The sequence below is a fragment of the Narcine bancroftii genome, chromosome 4 (assembly GCF_036971445.1).
Source record: "Narcine bancroftii isolate sNarBan1 chromosome 4, sNarBan1.hap1, whole genome shotgun sequence".
Taxonomy (NCBI): domain Eukaryota; kingdom Metazoa; phylum Chordata; class Chondrichthyes; order Torpediniformes; family Narcinidae; genus Narcine; species Narcine bancroftii.
This window is the reverse complement of record NC_091472.1, coordinates 2539272-2563139: the sequence shown is the minus strand read 5'-3', so window position 1 is coordinate 2563139 and position 23868 is coordinate 2539272. Positions and strand designations below refer to the sequence as shown.

Sequence of the window (23868 nt, the reverse complement as noted above, 5' to 3'; positions counted from 1 at the left end):
GCTCTGGTGGCCAATTTGCTCCAAGCCTTAACTCCTTTTCTGTGCTTGTTTGCTTGTTTCACATCGCTCTCGGTTCCCTGATCTACCAAAAACCTATCTGCCTTCTCTTTAAATCTCTACCCTCCTGGAAGAAAATTTCCAGAGTTGCACAGCCCCCCTGTGAGAGGAAGTTACTGCAAATCTCAGTTTTGTTTGTCTCGTGGAAACCACTCGACATTACCTCGGGATCTTGATTTTCAATCATGCACCCGTCTGAAGTTCGAAAGCAGTTCCGCTCCAGCAAACCTGATGTTTACTTGCTATGTGTAGGTTTTGGAAAGACGAAAGAAGCCACGCAGAGAAGAGAGTGATGTGGAGACAGAGGAGGAAGAGATCAGCCAGGAGTATGGAGACAGCAAAAAAAGGTGTGGAAATGCACCCAATTCTGCATTGGGCATTTGTTTTTGTGGCCTGTTGTGTCGTGGCTCTAACACATCAGTGCTGATGTTTCCCTCGTGTCATTCAGGATTTGCAGGGTTAGCTGTTCCTAAATACCAAGGAATGAAATCCTACCGCATCACTGATCTAAATATAGCACATGGGGTGCTGCGGTTGGAGTAATGGTTAGTGCAATGTCTTTACAGCACCAGCGATTGGGACTGGGGTTCAAATCCTGCACTGTAAGGAGTTCGTACATTCTCCCCGTGTCAGTGTGGTGTTTTTCCCGGGGGCTCCAGTTTCCTCCCTCCATTCAAAATGTACCGGGGATGTAGATCAATTGGGTATATTGCGGCAGGATGGGATTTTGAGATGCATAGCCATCTCCCACAAATAATGACTAGTTAATGTTGTTACCATGCTGTATTTCTAAATTTAGTATATTTAACCATGTTATTTTGGGAAATGGTGGTGCAGGGTCATTATGACCTTTCATCTCTGCTATTCGACTCAGGCCCAACCAACAAATGCGATGTCTGCCCTTGCTGGTGAGAGAGGAAAAGGGAAATGTGTTTCATGTACTCTTCATTACATCCTCAGAAGGAAAGCTCCAGCTAAGGATGGGAAAGTCAGGAAGAGAAGGCGTGAGCTGGGAGAGGGGGAGCAGTATGACCCCTATGACTTCAGCGATGCCGAGGAAGAGACCCCAGGCAGTAAGTTCTTGCTTTTGTCTTCAATTACCACTGTGCCTCAAGACAATGTCGGAGAAATATGCCATAGGAGCCTGACTCCAGACAGCAAATGGGTTGCTATTGTTTGCCACAGTCTTAAGTGGTTGTTTTGTGAGATAATGCACTGAATCAGGACGTCCTGTTGAAAGTCTGCCTGGACAGGACAGCACTACCTATCTTAGAAGTTTAAATGTTCATTTATTTGGCTCATGCATACTAAGATTCCCCACTGTCATGTGGGAAATGTTGGCCAAATGCAGGGTCACTTCCCACAAATAATTCTAAATTTATCTTTTTTACATTTAGACATACAGCACAGTAACAGGCCATTTCGGCCCACAAGTCTGTGCCACCCAATTTACAGCCCATTAACCTACATCCCTGGTATGTTTTGAAGGGTGGGAGGAAACCAGAGCCCCCAGAGAAAAACCATGCAGACACGTATAAACTCCTGATAGAGAGTGCAGGATTGGAAACCTGGTCCAGTTCCCATTGCTGACGCTTTGTGCGAACCGAACCGGCTGGTTAATGTTGTTGGGAGACGAGCTGACCCTTCCCCAGTGCAGCGCACCTTCAGTATTGATGCTGAGTTAACCGATCTGCCTGGTTAATGTTTGGGGAGACGTGCTGACCCTTCCCCAGTACAGCGCACCTTCAGTATTGACGCTGTGGTAACCGAACCGCCTGGTTAATTTTGTGGGGAAACGAGCTGACCCTTCCCCAGTGCAGCGCACCTTCAGTATTGATGCTGAGTTAACCGATCTGCCTGGTTAATGTTTGGGGAGACGTGCTGACCCTTCCCCAGTACAGCGCACCTTCAGTATTGACGCTGTGGTAACCGAACCGCCTGGTTAATTTTGTGGGGAAACGAGCTGACCCTTCCCCAGTGCTGCGCACCTTCAGTATTGACTCTGCACTAACTGAACCGCCTGGTTAATGTTGTTGGGAGACGAGCTGACCCTTCCCCAGTGTGGCCCCTTCCCCGGTGCGGCCCCTTCCCCGGTGCAACCCCTTCCCCGGTGCCGCCCCTTCCCCGGTGCCGCCCCTTCCCCGGTGCCGCCCCTTCCCCGGTGCCGCCCCTTCCCCGGTGCCGCCCCTTCCCCGGTGCCGCCCCTTCCCCGGTGCCGCCCCTTCCCCCGTGCCGCCCCCTCCCCCGTGCCGCCCCCTCCCCAGTGGCCCTTGGCACCTATCACTTTGATCGCAGGAAGTGCCCACACTTCCTTCCCCCTCACCACCAATCAGAGCCCCTGAGCAGTCCTTCCAAAGTGAAGCAAAACTTGCACATCTGCAGGAGTCATCCACTGTATCTGGTGCTTCCTTTGTAGCCTCGTCTACATCGAGAGACTGGGAGACTGTTGCTCTGTTCTCATCAATGATGATGATCTCTCAATGGCCACACTTTTCAATTCCATGCCCCACTCCCATGCCGACATGTCTGAACATGGCTTCTTACTGCCAAACTGGGACCACCCGCAAATCAGAGGAGCAACATATAACCATATAACCACTTACAGCACAGAACAGGCCAGTTCGGCCCTACTAGTCCATGCCGTAGCAAATCCCCACCCTCCTAGTCCCACTGACCAGCACCCGGTCCATACCCCTCTAGTCCTCTCCTATCCATGTAACAATCCAGTCTTTCCTTAAATGTAACCAATGATCCCACCTCGACCACGTCTGCCGGAAGCTCATTCCACATCCCCACCACCCTCTGCGTAAAGAAATTGCCCCTCATGTTCCCTTTATAATTTTCCCCGTTCAATCTTAAACCATGCCCTCTAGTTTGAATCTCCCCACTCTTAATTGAAAAAGCCGATCCACATTTACTCTGTCTGTGCTTTTTAAAATCTTAAACACCTCGATCAAGTCCCCCCTCAATCTTCTACGCTCCAGAGAAAAAAGCCCCAGTCTGCACAACCTTTCCCTGGAACTCAAACCTTGAAATCCTGTCAACATTCTCGTGAACCTTCTCTGCACTCTCTCTATTTTGTTTATATCTTTCCTATAATTTGGTGACCAAAACTGTCCACAGTACTCCAAATTTGGCCTCACCAAAGCCTTGTACAATTTCATCATAACCTCCCTACTCTTGAATTCAATACTCCGATTGATGAAGGCCAACATTCCAAATGCCTTCTTCACCACACCATCTACCTGAGTATCAGCCTTGAGGGTACTATTTACCATAACTCCTAAATCCCTTTGTTGCTCTGCCCTCCTCATTTGTCTACCATTCAATGCATATGACCTATTTAGATTTGCCTTTCCAAAATGTAACACCTCACACTTATCTGTATTAAATTCCATCAGCCATTTCTCAGCCCACACCTCCAGCCTTCCTAAATCACCTTTTAATCTACGGTAATCTACCTCACTGTCCACAACACCACCAATCTTTGTATCGTCTGCAAACTTGCTTATCCAATTCTCCACCCCTACTTCCAGATCGTTAATATATATAACAAATAATAGTGGACCCAGGACCGAACCCTGAGGGAACTCCACTAGTCACCAGCCTCCAATTGGACAAACAATTTTCTACCACTACTCTCTGACACATCCCATCCAACCATTGCTGAATCCATTTCACTACCTCCTTATTTATACCTAATGTCTCCACCTTTTTTCCTAACCTCCTGTGGGGAACTTTGTCAAAAGCTTTACTAAAGTCTAAATAGACAACATCCACAGCTTTCCCTTCATCAACCTTTTTTGTAACCCCCTCGAAGAACTCAATCAGGTTTGTCAAGCATGATCTTCCCCTGACAAAACCATGCTGATTACTCCCTAGCAATCCCTGTACCTCCAAATATTTGTAAATACCATCCCTCAGAACACTTTCCATCAACTTACCCACCACAGACGTCAGACTCACGGGCCTATAATTCCCAGGTTTACATTTGGACCCTTTCTTAAACAGCGGAACCACATGCGCCACCCTCCAATCCTTTGGCACTACCGCTGTGGCCAGTGTCATCCTAAATATCTCTGTTAATGGCCCCACTATCTGTCCACAAGCCTCCCTGAGTGTCCTTGGGAATATTTTGTCCGGTCCCGGAGATTTATTCATCTTTATCTTTTTCAATACAGCCATCACTACCTCCTCGGTTATCCTTATATGCTTCATGACCTCCCCACTATTTTTCTTTACTTCAACTGGTTCAATATTTTTTTTCCATAGTGAATACCGAGGCAAAGAAATCATTCAAAATTTCCCCCATTTCCTCAGACTTCTCACTCAGCCGACCCTAGCTATCTACAAGGGATCCAATTTTATCCCTCACTAATCTTATACTTTTAATGTACCTATAGAAACCCTTTGGATTTATTTTTACTCTGTCTGCTAAAGCCTCTTCGTGCCTTTTTTTGGCCTTTCTAATTTCTTTCTTAAGATTCCTTCTACACTCCTTGTAGTCCTCCTTCAACTTCTCAGCTCCCTGCTCTTTATACCTCTGGGCACTCTCCACCAGATGACATTAATATAGATTGCTGCAGTTTCCATTAGGTCGCTACCCAGTCTCCCTCTCCTCCCTATCCCTCTGTGTCCTTTCCTGCAGCTCTCCACCCCCTTCGCTCTCTATTCACAGAGCCATCCCACTTCCCTTGTTTTTTTTCTTGCGTGCTCCTTCCCCGGTGACCTTTTGCCTGTGGGTCTGTGCTCCCCCCCACCATTTTATTCAGACGCCTGTCTACATCTTGCTTGTACCTTGATGAGGGGTTCAGGCTCAACATGGGTTACAATATAAAGTGCGTTCTTCCCGTGTCTTTGTGGGTTTCCTCCAGGTTTCCCCTCCGATTTCCTCCCCTCATTTAAAACTTTCAAGTGTTGTAGGTCAATTGGGTTTAATTGGGCAGCACGAGCTTGTGGGTTTAAAGGGCCTGTTACTAAGCTGTATGTCTAAAATCCAAATTTCTCCAACATTGTGTTTTTAATATGATCATGGTTTTTTTTTCATGTTTCATTCTAAGCAGAATAATCTGAAGCTTCTGGCTGTCAGAGCAATGTACAAAGGATTGGTTTGGAGTTGAAGCCTGGTGTTTTGCTTGGATGTAGAAAGGCCATTTGTACAACCAAGTTGGTAAAGCAATTTGATCTGATTTCCCCAGTCCAGCCACGCACTCCAAAGACCCCAGAGGCTGGCGAGCACATGGATATCGGTGATGGAACTGCCAAATCTGTGTTGAGTGAACAAAGGTCAGTCTGACAGTACCTTGAGATCACCCTCAAATACACAAATGTATTTCTCCTCTCCTGCTAAATGTGTGAAGGACAGTTGTGTGTTCATCTCATTGAGTGACAGTGTCACCTTTCTAAACCCACAGACAAGTTGAACCAACCAAGCCACCCTGGCCCTTTGAATGTTCAGTATTAACTTCTTTACCACCAACTCAATCTGCAAGTTTACCTTCAGGCTATCCTGCATTAGGGCTCTCGGATCCCTTTGCATCTGGAGATTTTCAATTTTCTCCAAATTCTGCCTTTTTATTTTTACATTCTGACATTGAATTGCATTTGCCACTTCTCTGCCCATTCTCCTCGTCTGTCTTAGTCTTCTGCAGCCTCCCTGTTTCTTCTACACCTATCTTCATATCATCTACAAACTTGACCACAAAGCCATTCATATGCATCCTGGGGCAGCAGGTTAGTGCAGCAAAACCGGCCGGTCGGTGTTCAAACTCCACGCAGTCTGCAAGAAGTTTCTACATTTTCCCCGGACGGGAGGGCTCCAGTTTCCTCCCACCATCAAAACGTACAGGTTAATTGGGCAGCACGGCCTTGTGGGCTGAAAGGGTCTGTTACCATGCTTTTATGACTACGTTTTTTAAATTAAAAATCCAGATACACAACATGAAATGTGTAGCATAAGAATAGCCTTGCTCAAAGTCGACATTTCCTATTGGATTGAAGACTGGTTGAGCAAGAAAATCGCCTTGTGGTCAAGCATTTGTTTACATCAGAGTGCTGCTTGGTTGGAGTTTGCACTGAATTCCTTTCTGATGTGACCTGATTCAAGTTCATTATCATCTGACTGTATATGTGGAACCCGACTAATCAGAGTTTCTCGAGAAATGTATGGTACCCACACATATACATATATAATTTTAAATAAATATACAAATATTTTGGGATTTTCTCGATGACCATGCATCCATCTCACAGCCTGCGGGAAGAAGCTATTTCTCAACTTGGGAGTCCTGATTTTAGAGCTCCTGTACCTCGATGGTGCTCGGTCAAAGACAAGGGTCTTGGGCATACTCTGGTGGGAATCTGGAGTGCTTTCTTATTCTGACCCTATCTTTAATCCTGGCACAGGTTCAAAGCATTCAAAGCTGCCTTGTTGGATGCTTTCAGAGCTCCCCAGGCTCAATCCCTTGGAATGCAAACTCTCATGGCTTCAATCAACAAAGAGAATGAGGATCCATTCACTGAGGAGGAGGTGCAGATTGCTCTCAACAGGATGCAAGACGACAACCAGATCATGGTGTCAGATCAGATCATCTTCCTAATCTGAAGGAGTGGACCGCTGTATTGAGCAGAATTAAAAGTACGGTGTGCTGTGACTAAAGAACATGCTCACCGTTTAAATGTAGACAACTTTTTATATCAATTAGATTTTTCTAACTCTGTTTCACTCAGTAATTTTCTTCCACCTCTTCCCAAAAGAATCAGTTCCCTGCAGTTAGTCTGTGAATGTGAATGAGATAGACTTCAGGGATGGGAAATATTTGTTGTTTTCTCTGTACACAGGCTAATATCTTCAGGGTTATATATCCACTTATTGAAAATATGCAGACTAAGCTGGCTTGGTTCATCTTGAAAACGGAGTTTTGAGAGGGATTGAGGTCGTATGATCCTGGATAGGGTGGGCGGTGAGTCCCTGTGGAATAGCTGGGCTGCTGATGGGTTTTTATTTTTCGGGGTGTTGGGGCTGGTTTGGACCTTTGTTTGAAATGGATATTACACTGCAAATATTGCAGAGTGAGATTCAGGTGAATTAATGATGGATCAACCCAGCTTTTGGCTTCCTTCTGAAGATCCTTTCCAGGAGCTGAACGACTCTTTATTCTTTTGTCTTGCTCTCAAGTTCCAATTTTATATTCTGGGCATGGTTGTTCTTTCCCTTCCCAACCTCCCACTAAATCAGGACATTGAGATCACCGAAGGCAGATGCTGCATCACCCAGTGACCAACCATTGTACTGGCATGAAGATTGGTACCTCTGTGCAGCCGTCCACTGCTGCAACTGTATACATGCTTAAGGCAGCAATTGTGGACTTCTGAAGGGTTAAGCATGGCATTGAGAGAGTGGCCTTGCAGCACTCATGCAGTTAATAAAGTCCAACTCGGCTTGATGTTGGAAACTGTTGTGTCCTCGCTTGTTGACCTGTTACTGGGTCAGTTATACCGTAAGACTGATTTCCACTGAAATGGGTGAATAATTGAATGCTATGCTCTATTACTGCTTGTGAAAAGATTTTCTGTAATAAAGTTGATTGCTTTTTCGTCACGTGAGCATCGTTTTCACCAAAGAAGGCCGTCTTTGGTTTCATTATGAGGCATTCGAGCTGCAGGTGAAGCTCTGGGCGAGAACAGAGAACGAGGCACTTGTTTTCCAATACTAGTCATGCCTCCTGACCTTGTTTTTTTGTTCTACTTTTTACATTCTGCTTGCATTATGCTAATTTATATTAGCCTGGACTCATTTCATTTGTATTATGTGGTTTTTGAGGCAGGGTGTTCATATTGCAGTTTCTCTTCTGAAGGCAATATTTTAACCCAGCCACAGATATCCCGGGAACATTGGGTGAGCTGAAAGCAGAAAATTTTCAGGCTGTGCTGAAGAATTGGTCTTGTTATACCTTCTGATTTTTTTTCTTAAACATTGCTAATTCTTTTTGTTCCATAGAACTTGAGAGGACAGAAACAGCCACTTCGGCTCCTCTAGTCTGCGCTGAACTATTATTCTGCCCAGTCCCACTGACCTGTACCCTCCATACCCCTCCCATCCATGGACCTGTCCAAATTCCTCTCAAATGTTATTGAGCCCACATTCCCATCTTCATCTGGCAGCTCGTTCCACACCCCCATCACTCTCTGAGTGAAGAAATTCCCTCTCATGTTCCCCCTAAACTTTTCCCCTTTCACCCTTAACCCATGTCTTCTGGTTTGAATCTTACCCACCCTCAGTAGAAAAAGTCCATCTACGTTTACTCTTGTCTATCCCCTCATAATTTTAAATACCTCGATCAAATCTCCCCTCATTCTTCTCCGCTCCAGGGAATAAAGTCCCAACCTCTTTAACCTTGCCCTGTAACTCAATTCCTGGAGTCTGGGCAACATCCTAGTAAATCTTCTCTGCCCTCTCTCTAACTTATTGATATCTTTCCTGTATTTTGATGACCAAAAATGCACACAACCCTCCACATGTGGCGTCACCAGTGTCTTGTACAACTTCACCATAACATCCCAACACTTGCACTCAATACTTAATTTATGAAAAGCCAAGATGGCAAACGCACTCTTTCCAACCCTGTCCACCTGTGATGCAACTTTCAGGGGATTATGTATCTGTATTGCCAGATCCCTCTTCTACCGCACCCCTCAGTGCCCGACCATTTGCCATGTATGTTGCACCTTAGTTTGTCTGCCTTCCAAAATGCACCACCTCACATTTGTCTGCATTAAATTCTATCTGCTATTTTGTTGCTAATTTTTCCAGTTGTGATCCCTGAGGTCCACCACGAGTCACAGGCCTCCAGTCTGCGAAGCATCATCCACACCACCACCTTCTGGATTCTTCTGTCCAGCCATTGTCTAATCCAGTTCACTACTTCAAGAATGCCTTGTGTCTGAACTTTCTTGACTAACCTCCCATGTGGGACTTTGTCAAAGGCCATGTGAACAACATCAACTTTTCTGCTAGCCTCAAATCTATAAGTTCTGTTCGACGCCAAGTGGTGTTGACATTCCCTCATCAGTTTGTGACTATACAAATACTTGCATATCTGATCTCTTGCAATAACCTACCTACTACTCAGGCCAACTCACTTGGTTATTTTTGGACCCTTTTTTAAACAAGACAAAATCAGCGACCCTCCAATTCTCACCTGTGACGAAGGAAATTTTAAATGTATGTGCCAGAACCTCTGCAATTTCTACACTAGCCTCCCTCAAGGTCCAAGGGAATATCTTATTCAAGTGAAGCACATAAGTGATTGTGGCAGAAGGCCTGCTGAAGGAACTCAGCCAGTCTTGTGTCATTAGGTGATGGATATATTTATCCACCTTTATTTGCCTTAAGTCAGCAAAGCACCTTCCCTCTAATCTGTATCAGTGCCTTAACCTTGCTGTTTGTTTGCCTCAGTCCCCCTCTGGTGTATTTCCAAACTACGTTCTCTTTTAAAATGTGACCACTGTGCTTTTCTCTACAGCCACACTTGCATCCAAGCTTCACAGTCTGTTTTCGACAGATTCAGACACTTCAGATGTTCCTCAAATATAAGCACTTACTGTATATAACTTCAATGGTGATGGTTGTACAGTAATTGATATCCTGTGCACCAGATACACTGCAGTCTGTGAACATCGGCCCTGTGGAAATCACTTTGCATGCAACATTTCGGTAAGAAATGAGTGCACCAGATTAAAAAGGCGCATGCATCTTGGCAAGGTATAGTAGCTGCTCGACAGTAGTTGAAGAGTTACGCATCTCAGAGTTGGAGCTGAGAACCATAGACTAGTACAGCACAGAAAACAGGCTGTTCTGCCCATCTTGTCTGTGCTGAACTAATATTCCACTGTCCTGTACCCATCTGGGTGGTGGTGTGGTTAGTGCAACGCCTGTGCAGCACCAATGATCGAGATTTGGGTTCAAATCCTGTGCTATCTGTAAGGAGTTTTTACGCTCTCCCCGCAACTTCATGGGTTTTCCCCAGGGTCTCCTGTTTCCTCCCACTGTTTTAAAAACTTGCTGGGGATGTAATTGGGTGGCATGGGCCATAATGGCCTGTTACTGTGCATTATGTCTAAATTTTAAAATTTCCAAGTTCATCAATGCCTCTCCCATCCATGTGCCTGTCCAAATTTTTCTAAGATGTGAAAACTAAGTTCCTCTGGAGCTGTATCAATGCAGTAGCCTCAGTGTTGTAATGCAGCGCAGGCCATCTCTAGGGAATATAAAGCATCAAAAATCTGACCTGACACATCAAGACAAAAGGATATACACTGGAGACTACAGATGCTGACATCTGGAGCAAACTGCGATCAACTGGAAGAACTCTAGCATCATCAGAGGGAGAAATAGAATAGTCAGCATTAGGGCAGCGTTGTTACAGTAGTTAGTGCCATGCTATTGCAGTGTCAGTGACCCAGGTTGGAATCCCACGCATCTTTAAGGGGCTTCTATGTTCTCCCTTTGTCTGCATGGGTGTCCCCTGGGTGCTTTGGTTTCCCACCTTTCAAAACAAAATTGCGGGATTTGTAGGTTACAGGGCCAGAAGGCCCTGTTACCATGCTGTACATCTAATTTTTAAAAATAGCATTTTGTGCCAGAACCCTTCTTCAAGATTACTGGCTGCCTCCCCTCTGAAGGTTTCTAGCCTGCAAAGTTGACCTTTCTCTTCCTCCCACAGATGCTGCTCAACTCACTGAGATCCCCCAGCAGGTTGTGTCTTGCTACAAAAGGATCCAGATAGGTTTAAGTTAGTGGACAAAGATCTAGCAACTAGAGTATAATGTGAGGAAGTGGGAAATTGACAGGTCAAATGTGTAGTTTTCACATAGGAGTCCATTGCGCAGTTTAATGTCGTGTATACAGGCAAACCCCTCTTGCTCCATTAATTCATCCCAATTTTTACTCACAAGTTAACGATTTAATAGAATCAATGGTGCATTTTCAGATTGTCCAAGACTTATAAAAATGTTTTTGAAAATAACTTTTAGCTGCATAGAATGCCAAAACTGTTAAGGTTAATAAAAATAATTGATATTTTTCATTTATTTCATAATTACATCATAACTAAACTATTCTTAGAAAAATAATTTGTCCGAAGTTGACTGCACAGATTTTAATTATTTTTTTCTCTCTCATACAATTTCCAAGAGCGAACAATCACTTTTTAAAATTGCTGTGGATTTCCATGCTTCTTAACATGTTAGGATCAACATTGAGATAAAAAATCCTTGATGGCTTCAACAAGTTCAAATCCTTTTGGAAAACTTTCTGTAAATTTTGCAGTAGAATTTTTATCAGTGCTGGCAGCTTCCCCTGTAATTCTTCGTTGTGTCATCCTGTTCAATGTTTGAAGTGGTCAAACCAACCGAAACTTACAACAAAAGTTTACGTTTCCCCTTGAAATGTTTTTTTCTTTTAGCATCAAAAAGGTGTTTCAAGTTTTGGTTTGAATGTATTTTGTGCGGTATTCGCTTTTGGTTATAGTCTTCAATCCAAAGATGAAGTCACCCTTCCATTTCAAACATTAATGGACTTCTGTATCGTGTCATTTGCACTTCGAGAAACTGACGCGACTGCGCTTTGTTCTTGATATTTGTGCTTCTTACTTCATGTTGTGCGTTTCATTGGCTCGAGCCAGATCATGTCCCTTTATAACTTCAAGTTTTGCTTCTAAAGTAATGGCTTTTCTTGTATTATCACTGTCACATGCTTTCCCACATGTTCTTTTATCCATATCTCATAGGGGGTGCACACTGCTCCTGACTGTCATTTGTGCAATATTTGATTTGGGACCATTCACATCATCTACTCGTCACTCAGGTTTTCCAGAACTTTGCAGAGGGATCTCACAGTCACTGAAGAACTACACGTGTAAAACAGGAAATGATTGCAGTTTTCCAAATTGCTGTAACTGAATTTCGCATTGATCGAAGTAGCAGATAGCGGGGTTTGGAGTTAAAGGCAATGCAGTCTCATTAATTACAAAGTCTTAATTACAATTCAAGTCTAATTAAAACCCTTGAAGGGGTGGGTAGTAATCACAGTGGTGCAGTGTGTGTTATTGCAAGGCCTATGAGGGTATGCTAGCTGCCATCAGCCTGGTGTGGGTGTGGATGTGCGCTGAAGTGCGAATAGCTCGGTTTCTCTTTGAGACTGATACTACAGACACCAGTCAGTGATCTGAACTTCTTTGTGAGAACCTGCAGCAAGTGTGCAAGTCCTGAAGATAATCCTCCTGTTCACCAGCACAGGGAGGCAGGAGTTTTGCTCATTCTTTCAGGTTCATTTCTTGTTAAATTTGCTTGAAGTAAAAATATGTGAAGAAAGGTTCAGACCAAAAATATCAACTGCTTTTTCCAGAGATGCTGTGTGACGTGCTGAGTTTCTCGAGCACATTTGCACTTTAAGACTTGGGACATAGGAGCAGAAATAGGCCATTCAGCCCATCAAGTCTGACCCACTATTTACCATATATAACTATATCAATTACATCATGGAAACAAGCCAACTTGGCCCTTCCAGTCCATGTTGAACACTCTCCCACCGAACCCCACACACCTACATTCAACCCCTAACCCTCCGTTCCTTTCCCGTTCATATACAAATCCAACTTATCTTTAAATGCTAACATTGAGCCTGCCTCTGCCACTTCGTCTGGAAGTTTGTTCCACACATCTACCCACATCTTTCCTCTAAACTTTTGCTCCCTCTCAATACATGTCCTTTTGTTTGTATCTCCTCTCTAAAAGGAAAATGCCTCAATCAAATCACCTCTCAACCTTCTACAGTCTAAAGAATAAAGACCAAACATTTTAACCTTTCCCTATAACTCTGACCTTGGCAACATTATAGTAAATCCTCTCTGAACTCTCCAACTTGTCTCTTTCCTATACTTTGGTGACCAAAACTACACAATACTCCCAAGTTGGGCCTCACCAATGCATAACATAACATCCCTGTTCTTATACTCAGTGTTCTGATTTATAAAGGCCAACAAACCATAAGTTTTCTTCACCTTTGGGGAACTATGTACCATTAAATTCCTAGATCCCTCTGTTCTACTGCTCTCTTCAGTGCTTGACCATTCATCTTGTATGTCCTATTTTGATTAGCCTTGCCCAAATGTAACACCTCACATTTACCTGCATTAAACTCCATCTGCCACCTTTCAGCCCACTCTTCTAACTGGCCTAAATCCCTCTGCAAGCTTTGAAACCCTTCTTCACTATTCACAGCTCCAGCTATCTTAGTATCATCTGCAAACTTATTAATCCAATTTACAATCCCATCATCCAGATCATTAATGTATATGACAAACAGTAATGAACCCAATACTGAACCCTGAAGCATGCCTCTAGTCACCGACTTCCAATCTGACAAACTGTTACCTACCACCACTCTCTGGCATCAACCTTTCAACCACTCTTAAATCCATTTTACTACTACAATGTCAGGAAGGTTCAACTTAATAGTCCAGATAGACAACATCCACTACTTTGCCGTCATCAACTTTCCTAGTAACCTAAAAAAAATTGATAGGGTTTGTCAAACATGATCATCTCACAAATCCATGTTGACTTTCTAATCAAACACTGCCTTTCCAAATATTGATATAAACCATCTCTAAGAATACTTTCCATTAACTTACCCACCACTGACGTCAAACTTACAGGCCTGTAATTACCAGATTTACTCCGAGCACCTTTTTTTAAACAATGGAACTGTGAGCTTCCCTTCAATCCTCCTGCACCTTTCCCATTACTAATGACATTTTAAATCTCTCCGTCCCTCAAGGTCCTAGGGAATATCTTGTCAGGACCTGGAGACATACCCACCTTTATTTTCCTTAAAAGTGCCAGCAATTCTAACTTCCATACTTATTTCCCTTACTTCACACAGATCTATATCCTTCTTAGTAAATACTAAAGAAGAAAAAAACTTCAAAATCTCCTCCATCTCCTTTGGCTCCACATATAGCCATCCACTCTCATCCTCTAGGAGACCAATTTTATCCCTCACTAACCTTTTGCTCCTAATATATCTGCAGAAACCCTTTGGATTTATATTCACCTTAATTGACAAAGCAACCTTGTATCTCCGCTTAGCCTTTCTAATGTCCTTATGATTCTTTTTACATTCTTTATATTTCTCTAACAGCTCATTTACTTTATGCTATCTATACTTTTTGTACACTTCTTTTTTGAACCATATTTCCAATAACCCTTGGAAACCAAGGTTCCCTAAAACATTTAACCTTTCCTTTCATCCAAACAGAAACATACAATCTCTGTCCCTTTAATCATGAGCTGATCCATTTCCCCACTCAGCCCCACTGCCCGGTCTTCTCCCCATAACCTTTCCCTGGCTAATCAAGAACTCTGCCTTAAATACATCCAATGACCTGGCCTCCATAACTGCCTGTGGCAACAAATTCCACAGATTCACCACCCTCTGGCTGAAGATATTCCTCTGCCTGTCCTAAGTGGATGCACTTCAATCCTGAAGTTGTGCTCTCTTGTCCTAGAGTCGCCCACCGTGGGAAACAACCTTTCTGTATCGACTCTGTCCACGCCTTTCAACATTCAAAATATTTAAATGAGATTCCCCCCCACCATTCTCCTAAATTCTGAAGAATACTGGCCAGGAGCTGTTAAGCGCTGCTCGTATGATAGCCCTTTCATTCCCAGAATCTTCCTTGAAGAACCCTCTCCAACAGCAGCACATTCTTTCTTAAACAAGGAGACCAAAACTGCTCACAATCTCCACATGGGGTCTCACAGGGCCTTATAAAGCCTCAACAAAACATCCCTGCTCTTAGATTCTATTCCTCTTGAATTGAACGCCAACATTGCATTTGTCTTCTTCGGTTTAGACTCCAGTATCTGCAGATTTCTTGTTTACCTCCAAACCAAAATGGTTGAAGGGTTGCTTGACAAAGTCTAGACCAGTCCAGCACAAGATGAAAGACCAGGCTCTCCTTGATGTTTGGGGCACATTTTTTCCTTTATTTGCCCCTGTGCTCCAGTTTTCAATTTGTAATCAAGCAATTCACATGTAAATAAAGATTTTATTCCAGGTTATTTGTATACATTTTGGTTTGACCATGTAGAAATTACAGCACTTTTTACACACATTTCAGGGCACCATAATGTTTGGCGCATTTGGCTTTATAGGTGTTTGTGTGTACTCAGGTATGTTTGTGTGTACTCGGCTATGTTTGCTTCATTGTTGTGGGTATGAAAGAGATTTTATGGTTGAAGTTGTGTCCACTTGACACTCCCACCATGGGAAAGGATCTTTCTCCATCTGTGTCTTTCAACATTCAAAAAGTTTCAGTGGAATCCCCCTGCCCCGGAAATTTCAATGAGTACAGTCCAAGGATTGTCAAATGCTTATCATATGATAACCCTTTCATTCCGGAATCATCCTTGTGAACCTCCTCTGAACCCTCTCCAATGTCAGCACATTTTTTCATACCCACAATAAGGGGCCCCAAGTTCACAGGTTCATTCTTGTGAGGCTGGTGGAAACAAGTGACCTGGACATAACCAGAAGAGTTGAAATGATACTGGTGAAAGAATCCCCTGCAGATGCATTGGAGAACTGAGAGGCAGCACAATTTTGATGGGCTGAATGGCCTGTTTAGAGATTTTGTTTAGTGTTTAGAATTTGAAATCTGTTGCTTAGTGTGTGATGGGAGTTCCTGAGCTCCGTGGTATCGAAATTGGAGCTGCCAGGCCCGGTGATGGGATTGCCTGAAGTTGATGAGTCATTTTCCCTGAGTGGCTCTGATATTTATTCCGCTGGCGAAACTCAGCAGCACGAGGACACCTTCTTCCTCACTGCCACCACATTCCTGAATGTTCGATGAACCAAAGACACTGCCTTATTTTGACTTTTTGTGCACTATTTTTATTTCTTGCTGTAAGGTGGTTTATATCAACGTTACATGAGGCCCTGGCGTTGTACCTGCCAGGTTACTGAAAATCTGCGCCAACCAACTGGCCAGAGTGTTCACAGATGTTTTCAATCTCTTCATTGTGGCAGTCAGAGATCCTCGTCTGCTTCAAAAGGACATCAATCATCCCAGAACCCAAGAAAAGTAGCGTGAGCTGCCTCAACATCTACCGCCCAGTAGGACTAACTTCGACTGTGAGGAAATGCTGGTCATGGCCAGAATTAACAATTCCCAAGCAGTTGGAATATCGTTGGCTTTCCACTCAGCTCTGGATCACCTCGAAAACATCACCTCATATATGCAGAGGCTCTTCATGCTTGGCCTTCAGTACCATTATTCCCTCAGTGCTGGACAAAAAGCTGCTAACTACACAACTGGACCCTTTCTCATCGGAAGACCACAGTATGAATTGGTAGCAACATTTCCTCCTCACTGATCATCAACACAGGGCCAGCCCAAGGATGCGTGCTTCGCCCACTGCTCTGCTCTAATGACTGTACGGCCAGGCACAATTCCAATACCATCTACAAGTTTGCCGATGACACCACAGTTGTTGCCAGAATCCCAAACAGCAATGAGGGACAGGGAGGGAGATAGATCAGCTCGTTAAATGGTGTAACGAAACAACCTTGCGCTCAACATCAGCCAAACCAAGGAGTTAATTGTGGACTTCAGGAGGAAGTCAGGTGAACGCTACCCAGTCCTCATCGAGGGCTCAGTAGTGGAGAGGGTCAAGAACTTCAAATTCTGCGGCCGTATATGAGGTCTAAGGGTTTGGATTTGTAATAGTTTTTTTCCTACGGTTGGTGGGGTTGCCCCAAACCATGGCAATAGTTGATGATTGTTATATGAGTTGATCTCTTCTATCTTCTTTTGGGGTAGCTTAGAGGAGGGGTGGGGGTGAGGAGGTAAACATTATGTATCTTTGTATTTTGACTTTGTATGATGTATTTTGATTAATAAATAAAAATTTTTAAAGCTTCAAATTCCTGGATTCAAACATCTCCGATCTGCCTCTACATTGATGAAATCACAAAGTGGCTACACTTCGTGAGGTGTCTGAGGAGATTCGATATGTTATCGAAGAATCTTGTAAACTTCTACAGGTGGAGAGCATTCTGGCCGGTTACATCACTGCCTGGTATGGAGGCGCCAACTCTCAGGACAAGAATAAACTCCAGAGGGTTGTTAACTTGGCCTGCGACATCACGGGCACCAGACTTCACTCCAAGGACATCGACATGAGGGGAGGTCTTAAAGAAGCAGTCTTTATCCTCAAAGACCCCACCACCCAGGCCATGCTCTCTTCACTCTGCTACCATCGGGGAAAAGGTACAGGAGCCCAACGACGAGCCCTCAGCAGCACAAGGACGGCTTCTACCCCTCCGCCAACAGATTGCTGAATAATCAATGAACTAAAAACACTGCCTTACTTTTCATGCATTTTTATTGTAAGATGGTCCATATGATGAATATTTTGCTCTATGACGCTGCTGGTAAAACACTGAATTTCATGACTTGTTCATGACAATTCTGATTCTGTTTTGGTTCTGGGACCTCTGCTTTTCACGATTTTTATTAACGACTTGGATGAGGGGTTAGAAGGGGGGGTTGGCAAGTTTGCAGATTACTCAAAGATTGGTGGTGTGGATAGTGTAGAGCACACATGTCAAACTCAGGCCCGCAAGCCAAATTTGGCCCGTGATATAATTATATTTGGCCCAGAAGATCATATCAAATATGTATGAGGCCCGCTGGCCGCCGCACCGTATAGCGCATGCACAGCTAATACTACAAATCCCAGAATGCTTTGCAAATGCGCTGGCGCCGGCCCGTCAGCCCGCTAATCATCCCCACCTCCTCTCTTTACTTTCATTAGTATCTGCGACCTGTCGCCGAACTCACATGTAATAAACCCCTTACGAAAAATGGCCAAACGAAAGACAGAAAACAGGACCTTTCAAGACAGGTGGGAGGCAAACTCTGACCCCAGAGTTTGATCAACTTGCATCTAAGAAGAGATGCCAAGTATCTGGTTTAGACCCAGGTGCATCAGAGTAAATCACAATGGAGCAAGCTAAGCTTGGATTAATATTTTCTTTGGTTAACTTTGGACTGTTCATCGTTGAAAGATTGGATTTTCATTGAAGCAAGTTGTTATTTTTTTGACTTGTTGGCTTGTGAAAAAAAATACATTTTAAAGGAGCTTAAAGGCTATAGAAAAATATTATTTATTGAATATTTTGTTTTAAATATGCAGATGATACTAAGATAGGTGGAATAGTGGATAATGAAGAAGGTTTTCAAGGATTGCAGAGGGATTTGGGCTGCTTAGAAAAGTGGGCTGAAAAATGGCAGATGGAATTTAATGCTGATAAGTGTGAGGTGCTTCATTTTGGTAAGAAGAATCAGAACAGGACATACGTGGTAAATGGGAGAGCATTGAGGAATACAGAAGAGCAGAAAGATTTAGGAGTGACGGTACATCGTTCCCTGAAGGTAGAAACTCACGTGAATAGGGTGGTGAAGAAGGCTTTTAGTATGCTGGCCTTTATCAATCATTGCATGGAATATAGGAGTTGGGAGGTGATGTTGAGATTGTATAAGACGTTGGTGCGGCCTCATTTGGAGTTCTGTGTGCAGTTCTGGTCGCCTAATTAGAGGAAGGATATAAACAGAGTGGAGCGAGTGCAGAGAAGGTTTACCAGAATGTTACCTGGGTTTAAGCATCTAGGGTATAGGGAGAGATTGGACAGATTAGGTCTTTATTCTTTGGAGCGTAGAAGGTTGAGAGGGGATTTGATAGAAGTATTTAAGATTATGAAAGGGATAGACAGAGTGGATGTGGATAGACTATTTCCGTTAAGAGGAGGAAAGATTAAAACAAGAGGACATGAGTTAAGAATTAAGGGGCAGAGGTTTAGAGGTAACATGAGGGGGAACTTCTTTACTCAGAGAGTGGTAGCCGTGTGGAATGATCTTCCGGGAGAAATAGTGGCGGCGGAGTCAATTGTATTATTTAAGAAAAGGTTGGACAGGTATATGGATGAGAAGAAGATGGAGGGTTATGGGCATTGTGCAGGGAGGTGGGACTAGAAAGGGGTGTTTGGTTCGGTGCGGACTAGAAGGGCCTAATGGCCTGTTTCCGTGCTGTAATTGTTATGTTATGTTATGTTCATTTGTTAATGCTTCTTCTGGAAAGAGTTTAACCAAAACTATTATTAAACATTTATTTTAATAAGAAAAAGTTTAACGTTACATATGTTGAAAGAAGAGAAAACATGCAGATGTTGTTGAAAATTTTCAATAAATATTTAGTTTGGCCCTCTGTGAATTTGAGTTTGACACCCCTGGTGTAGAGGGTTGCAGAGGGACGTTGATAGGATGCAGAGCTTGGCCGGAAAGTGGCAGATGGAGTTAAATCCGAGAAGTGTGAGGTGGCATACATTGGAAGGACAAACTTCAAGGCAGATTAGGAAGTCAATGGTAGGGTTCTTGGTCATGTGGAAGAGCAGAGGGATCTGAGAATCCATGTCCACGAAGCCATGAAATGTCCCTCACAGGTAGACAGGGTGGTTCAGAAAGCTTATGGAGTGTTTGCTTTCATTAGTTGAGTTTAAGAGCAGAGAGGAAATGATGCAGCTCCACAAAACTCTGATTAAGCCACATTTGGAGAACTGTCCCCCGTTCTGGTCGCCTCATAATAGGAAAGATGGGGAAGTGTTGGAAAGTGTGCAGAGGAGATTTTCCAGGATGCTACCTGGTTTTGAGAAGTTGCATTTATGAGCAGAGATTTTGGGCTTTACTATTTGGGGAGAAGGAGAGTGAGAGAGCTGTACAAGATATTAAGAGGAATAAATAGAGTGGACAGCCAGTGGATTCTTCCCAGGGCCCCACTGCTCAATACAAGAGGGCACAGCTTTAAGGTCATGGGTGGGAAGTTCAACGGAGATATTAGAGGAAGGGTTTTTACCCAGAGAAAGGTTGGTGCATGGAATGCACGACCAGGGTCAGTGGTGGAGGCAGGTACATTGGGGAAATCCAAGAGATGAAGAGACAAGCATATGGAGGAATTTAAAGCGGAGGGTTGTGGGAAAGTCAGGGTCTAATACTGTGGGCTGAAGGGAGTGTACTGTGCTGTACTGTTCAAGCAGGAACAGCAGTGAGGAGCCCAGACACGGTGAGGCCTGGTGAGAGCAGTGGGAACAGGGCCCGACCCAGACACAGCGAGGCTCAGTGAGGCCCGTTGAAATGAAGCTCAAATTTTGATCTTTTACCTATTAGAATAAGTCTTGCGGGTCATGTGTCACAATTTTCAGTCATCTCCTGGACCTCTGCTTGATTGCCATTAGGGAGTCAGGGAGGTATTTCCCAAAGTTTCCTGAAATTGTCCACAGGTTTTTTTTTCCTTTTGGTTTTTTATTTCCCCCAAGAGCCACATGACCTGTATATTAGAGCAGAGAGTGGTAGTGAATCCAAAAGAAGCAAAGGTGATAGAAATAGAAAAAGATAAAGGGAGAGGGAGTTAGAGATGTAAATAGGACAGCCGAGGCAGGGTAACACCCCTCTCGCAGAGAAGGCAGAGGAACACCCCTCTCGCAGAGAAGGTAGAGGAACACCCCTCTCGCCGAGAAGGTAGAGGAACACCCATCTCGCAGAGAAGGCAGAGGAAACACCCCACTCGCAGAGAAGGCAGAGGAACACCCCTCTCGCCGAGAAGGCAGAGGAACACCCCTCTCGCAGAGAAGGCAGGGGAACACCCCTCTCGCAGAGAAGGCAGAGGAACACCCCTCTCGCAGAGAAGGCAGAGGAACACCCCTCTCGCCGAGAAGGCAGAGGAACACCCCTCTCGCCGAGAAGGCAGAGGAACACCCCTCTCGCAGAGAAGGCAGGGGAACACCCCTCTCGCCGAGAAGGCAGGGGAACACCCCTCTCGCAGAGAAGGCAGGGGAACACCCCTCTCGCAGAGAAGGCAGAGGAACACCCCTCTCGCAGAGAAGGCAGGGGAACACCCCTCTCGCAGAGAAGGCAGGGGAACACCCCTCTCGCAGAGAAGGCAGGGGAACACCCCTCTCGCAGAGAAGGCAGAGGAACACCCCTCTCGCAGAGAAGGCAGAGGAACACCCCTCTCGCCGAGAAGGCAGAGGAACACCCCTCTCGCAGAGAAGGCAGGGGAACACCCCTCTCGCCGAGAAGGCAGAGGAACACCCCTCTCGCAGAGAAGGCAGGGGAACACCCCTCTCGCCGAGAAGGCAGGGGAACACCCCTCTCGCAGAGAAGGCAGAGGAACGCCCCTCTCGCAGAGAAGGCAGGGGAACACCCCTCTCGCAGAGAAGGCAGAGGAACGCCCCTCTCGCAGAGAAGGCAGGGGAACACCCCTCTCACAGAGAGGCAGAGGAACACCCCTCTCGCAGAGAGGCAGAGGAACACCCCTCTCACAGAGAGGCAGGGGAACACCCCTCTCACTGAGAAGCCAGAGGAACACCCCTCTCGCAGAGAAGGCAGAGGAAAACCCCTCTCACAGAGAAGCCAGAGGAACACCCCTCTCACAGAGAAGCCAGAGGAACACCCCTCTCACAGAGAAGCCAGAGGAACACCCCTCTCACTGAGAAGCCAGAGGAACACCCCTCTCGCCGAGAAGGCAGGGAAACACCCCTTTCGCAGAGAAGGCAGAGGAAAACCCCTCTCACAGAGAAGACAGAAGAAAACCCCTCTCACTGAGAAGGCGGGGGAACACCCCTCTCGCCGAGAAGGCGGGGGAACACCCCTCTCACTGAGAAGCCAGAGGAACACCCCTCTCGCAGAGAAGGCAGGTAAACACCCCTCTCACGGAGAAGGCAGAGGAAAACCCCTCTCACAGAGAAGGCAGGGGAACACCCCTCTCGCAGAGAAGGCAGAAGAAAACCCCTCTCACTGAGAAGCCAGAGGAACACCCCTCTTGCTGAGAAGGCGGGGTAACACCCCTCTCGCAGAGAAGCCAGAGGAACACCCCTCTCGCCGAGAAGGCGGGGGAACACCCCTCTCACTGAGAAGCCAGAGGAACACCCCTCTCGCAGAGAAGGCAGAGGAACACCCCTCTCGCCGAGAAGGCAGGGGAACACCCCTCTCACTGAGAAGCCAGAGGAACACCCCTCTCGCCGAGAAGGCGGGGGAACACCCCTCTCGCAGAGAAGCCAGAGGAACACCCCTCTCGCAGAGAAGGCAGAGGAACACCCCTCTCACTGAGAAGCCAGAGGAACACCCCTCTCGCCGAGAAGGCAGGGGAACACCCCTCTCGCAGAGAAGGCAGAGGAACACCCCTCTCGCAGAGAAGGCAGGGGAACACCCATCTCGTAGAGAAGCCAGAGGAACACCCCTCTCGCAGAGAAGGCAGGGGAACACCCATCTCGTAGAGAAGCCAGAGGAACACCCCTCTCGCAGAAAAGGCAGGGGAACACCCCTCTCGCAGAGAAGGCAGGGGAACACCCCTCTCGCAGAGAAGGCAGAGGAACACCCCTCTCGCAGAGAAGGCAGAGGAACACCCCTCTCGCAGAGAAGGCAGGGGAACACCCCTCTCGCAGAGAAGGCTGGGGAACACCCCTCTCGCAGAGAAGGCAGGGGAACACCCCTCTCGCAGAGAAGGCAGGGGAACACCCCTCTCGCAGATAAGGCAGAGGAACACCCCTCTCGCAGATAAGGCAGAGGAACACCCCTCTCACAGAGAAGGCGGAGGAACACCCCTCTCGCAGAGAAGGCAGATGAACACCCCTCTCGCAGAGAAGCCAGTAGTATTGCTGATGACTTCATCTGTGAGAAGTACATCCAGCTACAGCTCCTGACAAACTGAGTTAAGGGATTGGAGCTGGAGTTGGAAGAACTGTAGATCATTCGGAAGGCAGAGGGGGTGATAGACAGGTGTTGCAGCAACTCTACCACACCTTGAAGGCAGGAGGAGAGTAGATGGGTGACAGGATAGAGAAAGGGAACAGGCAGGCAGTGCAGAGGATTCCCCTGAAGAACAAGTATACAATGTTGGATACTATTGAGGAGGATGACTACCAGGCACAAGCCATAGTAATCAGATCTCTGGCACGGATTTTGGTCCTGTGGCTAAGAAGGGAAGGGAGGAAAAGAGGTGAGCTGCAGTAGTAGGAGACAGTCAAGAGGTTCTGGGGTGGAGATCGATTATCCCGGATGGTCTGTTGCCTGACAAGATATTCCCTTGGTCCTTGAGGAAGGCTGTTGTAGAAATTTCAGGGGCTCTGCCAGAAATAATTAAAATGTCCTTATCCATGGGTGTGGTGTCGGAGGATCAGAGGATGCTCACGTTATTCCGTTGTTTTTTTTTTGGAAAAAAAAGGCTCCAAAAGTAACCTGGACATTACAGGCCGGTGAGCATGACGTCAGTAGAAGGTAAATTATTGGAAGGTGTTCTGAGAAATCAGATATACAATTATTTGGATAGTCAGGGACAGGTTAGGGATAGTCAACATGGCTTTGTGTGTGTAGTAAATCATGTTTTAACCAATCTTAGAGATTTTCAAGGAGGTTACCAAGAAGGTTGATGAACATGGACATTAGTAAGGCCTTTGACAAGGTCCAACATGGGAGGTTAATCAGGAAGGATCAGACACTGGGTATTCATGGTGAAGTCGTGAACTGGATTCGACAATGGATGGGTGGGAGAAGCCAGAGAGTGGTGGATGATGCTACTCAGACTGGAGGCCTGTGTCGAGTGGTGTGCCTCAGGGATCGGTGCTGGGACCATAGTTGTTTATCATCTATATCAGTAACCTGATGATGATGTGGTAATTTGAATCAGCAAGTT

The 23868-nt window shown here is 45.5% G+C and overlaps 1 protein-coding gene across 2 annotated transcripts in view; it reads left to right on the top strand.

Annotated features, from left to right (window-relative positions):
* LOC138760281 (zygotic DNA replication licensing factor mcm3-like) overlaps window positions 1–7657 on the top strand; it is a 95091-nt gene extending 87434 nt beyond the window's left edge. For both annotated transcript variants that reach the window (XM_069930645.1, XM_069930644.1), the window contains 4 exons: window positions 310–404; window positions 1018–1130; window positions 5256–5343; window positions 6463–7657. In XM_069930645.1, the coding sequence (XP_069786746.1) occupies window positions 310–404; window positions 1018–1130; window positions 5256–5343; window positions 6463–6661 (495 nt within the window). In that variant the 3' untranslated portion in view covers window positions 6662–7657. The remainder of the gene's footprint in view (window positions 1–309; window positions 405–1017; window positions 1131–5255; window positions 5344–6462) is intronic.
* The last annotated feature ends 16211 nt before the right edge of the window (window positions 7658–23868 follow it).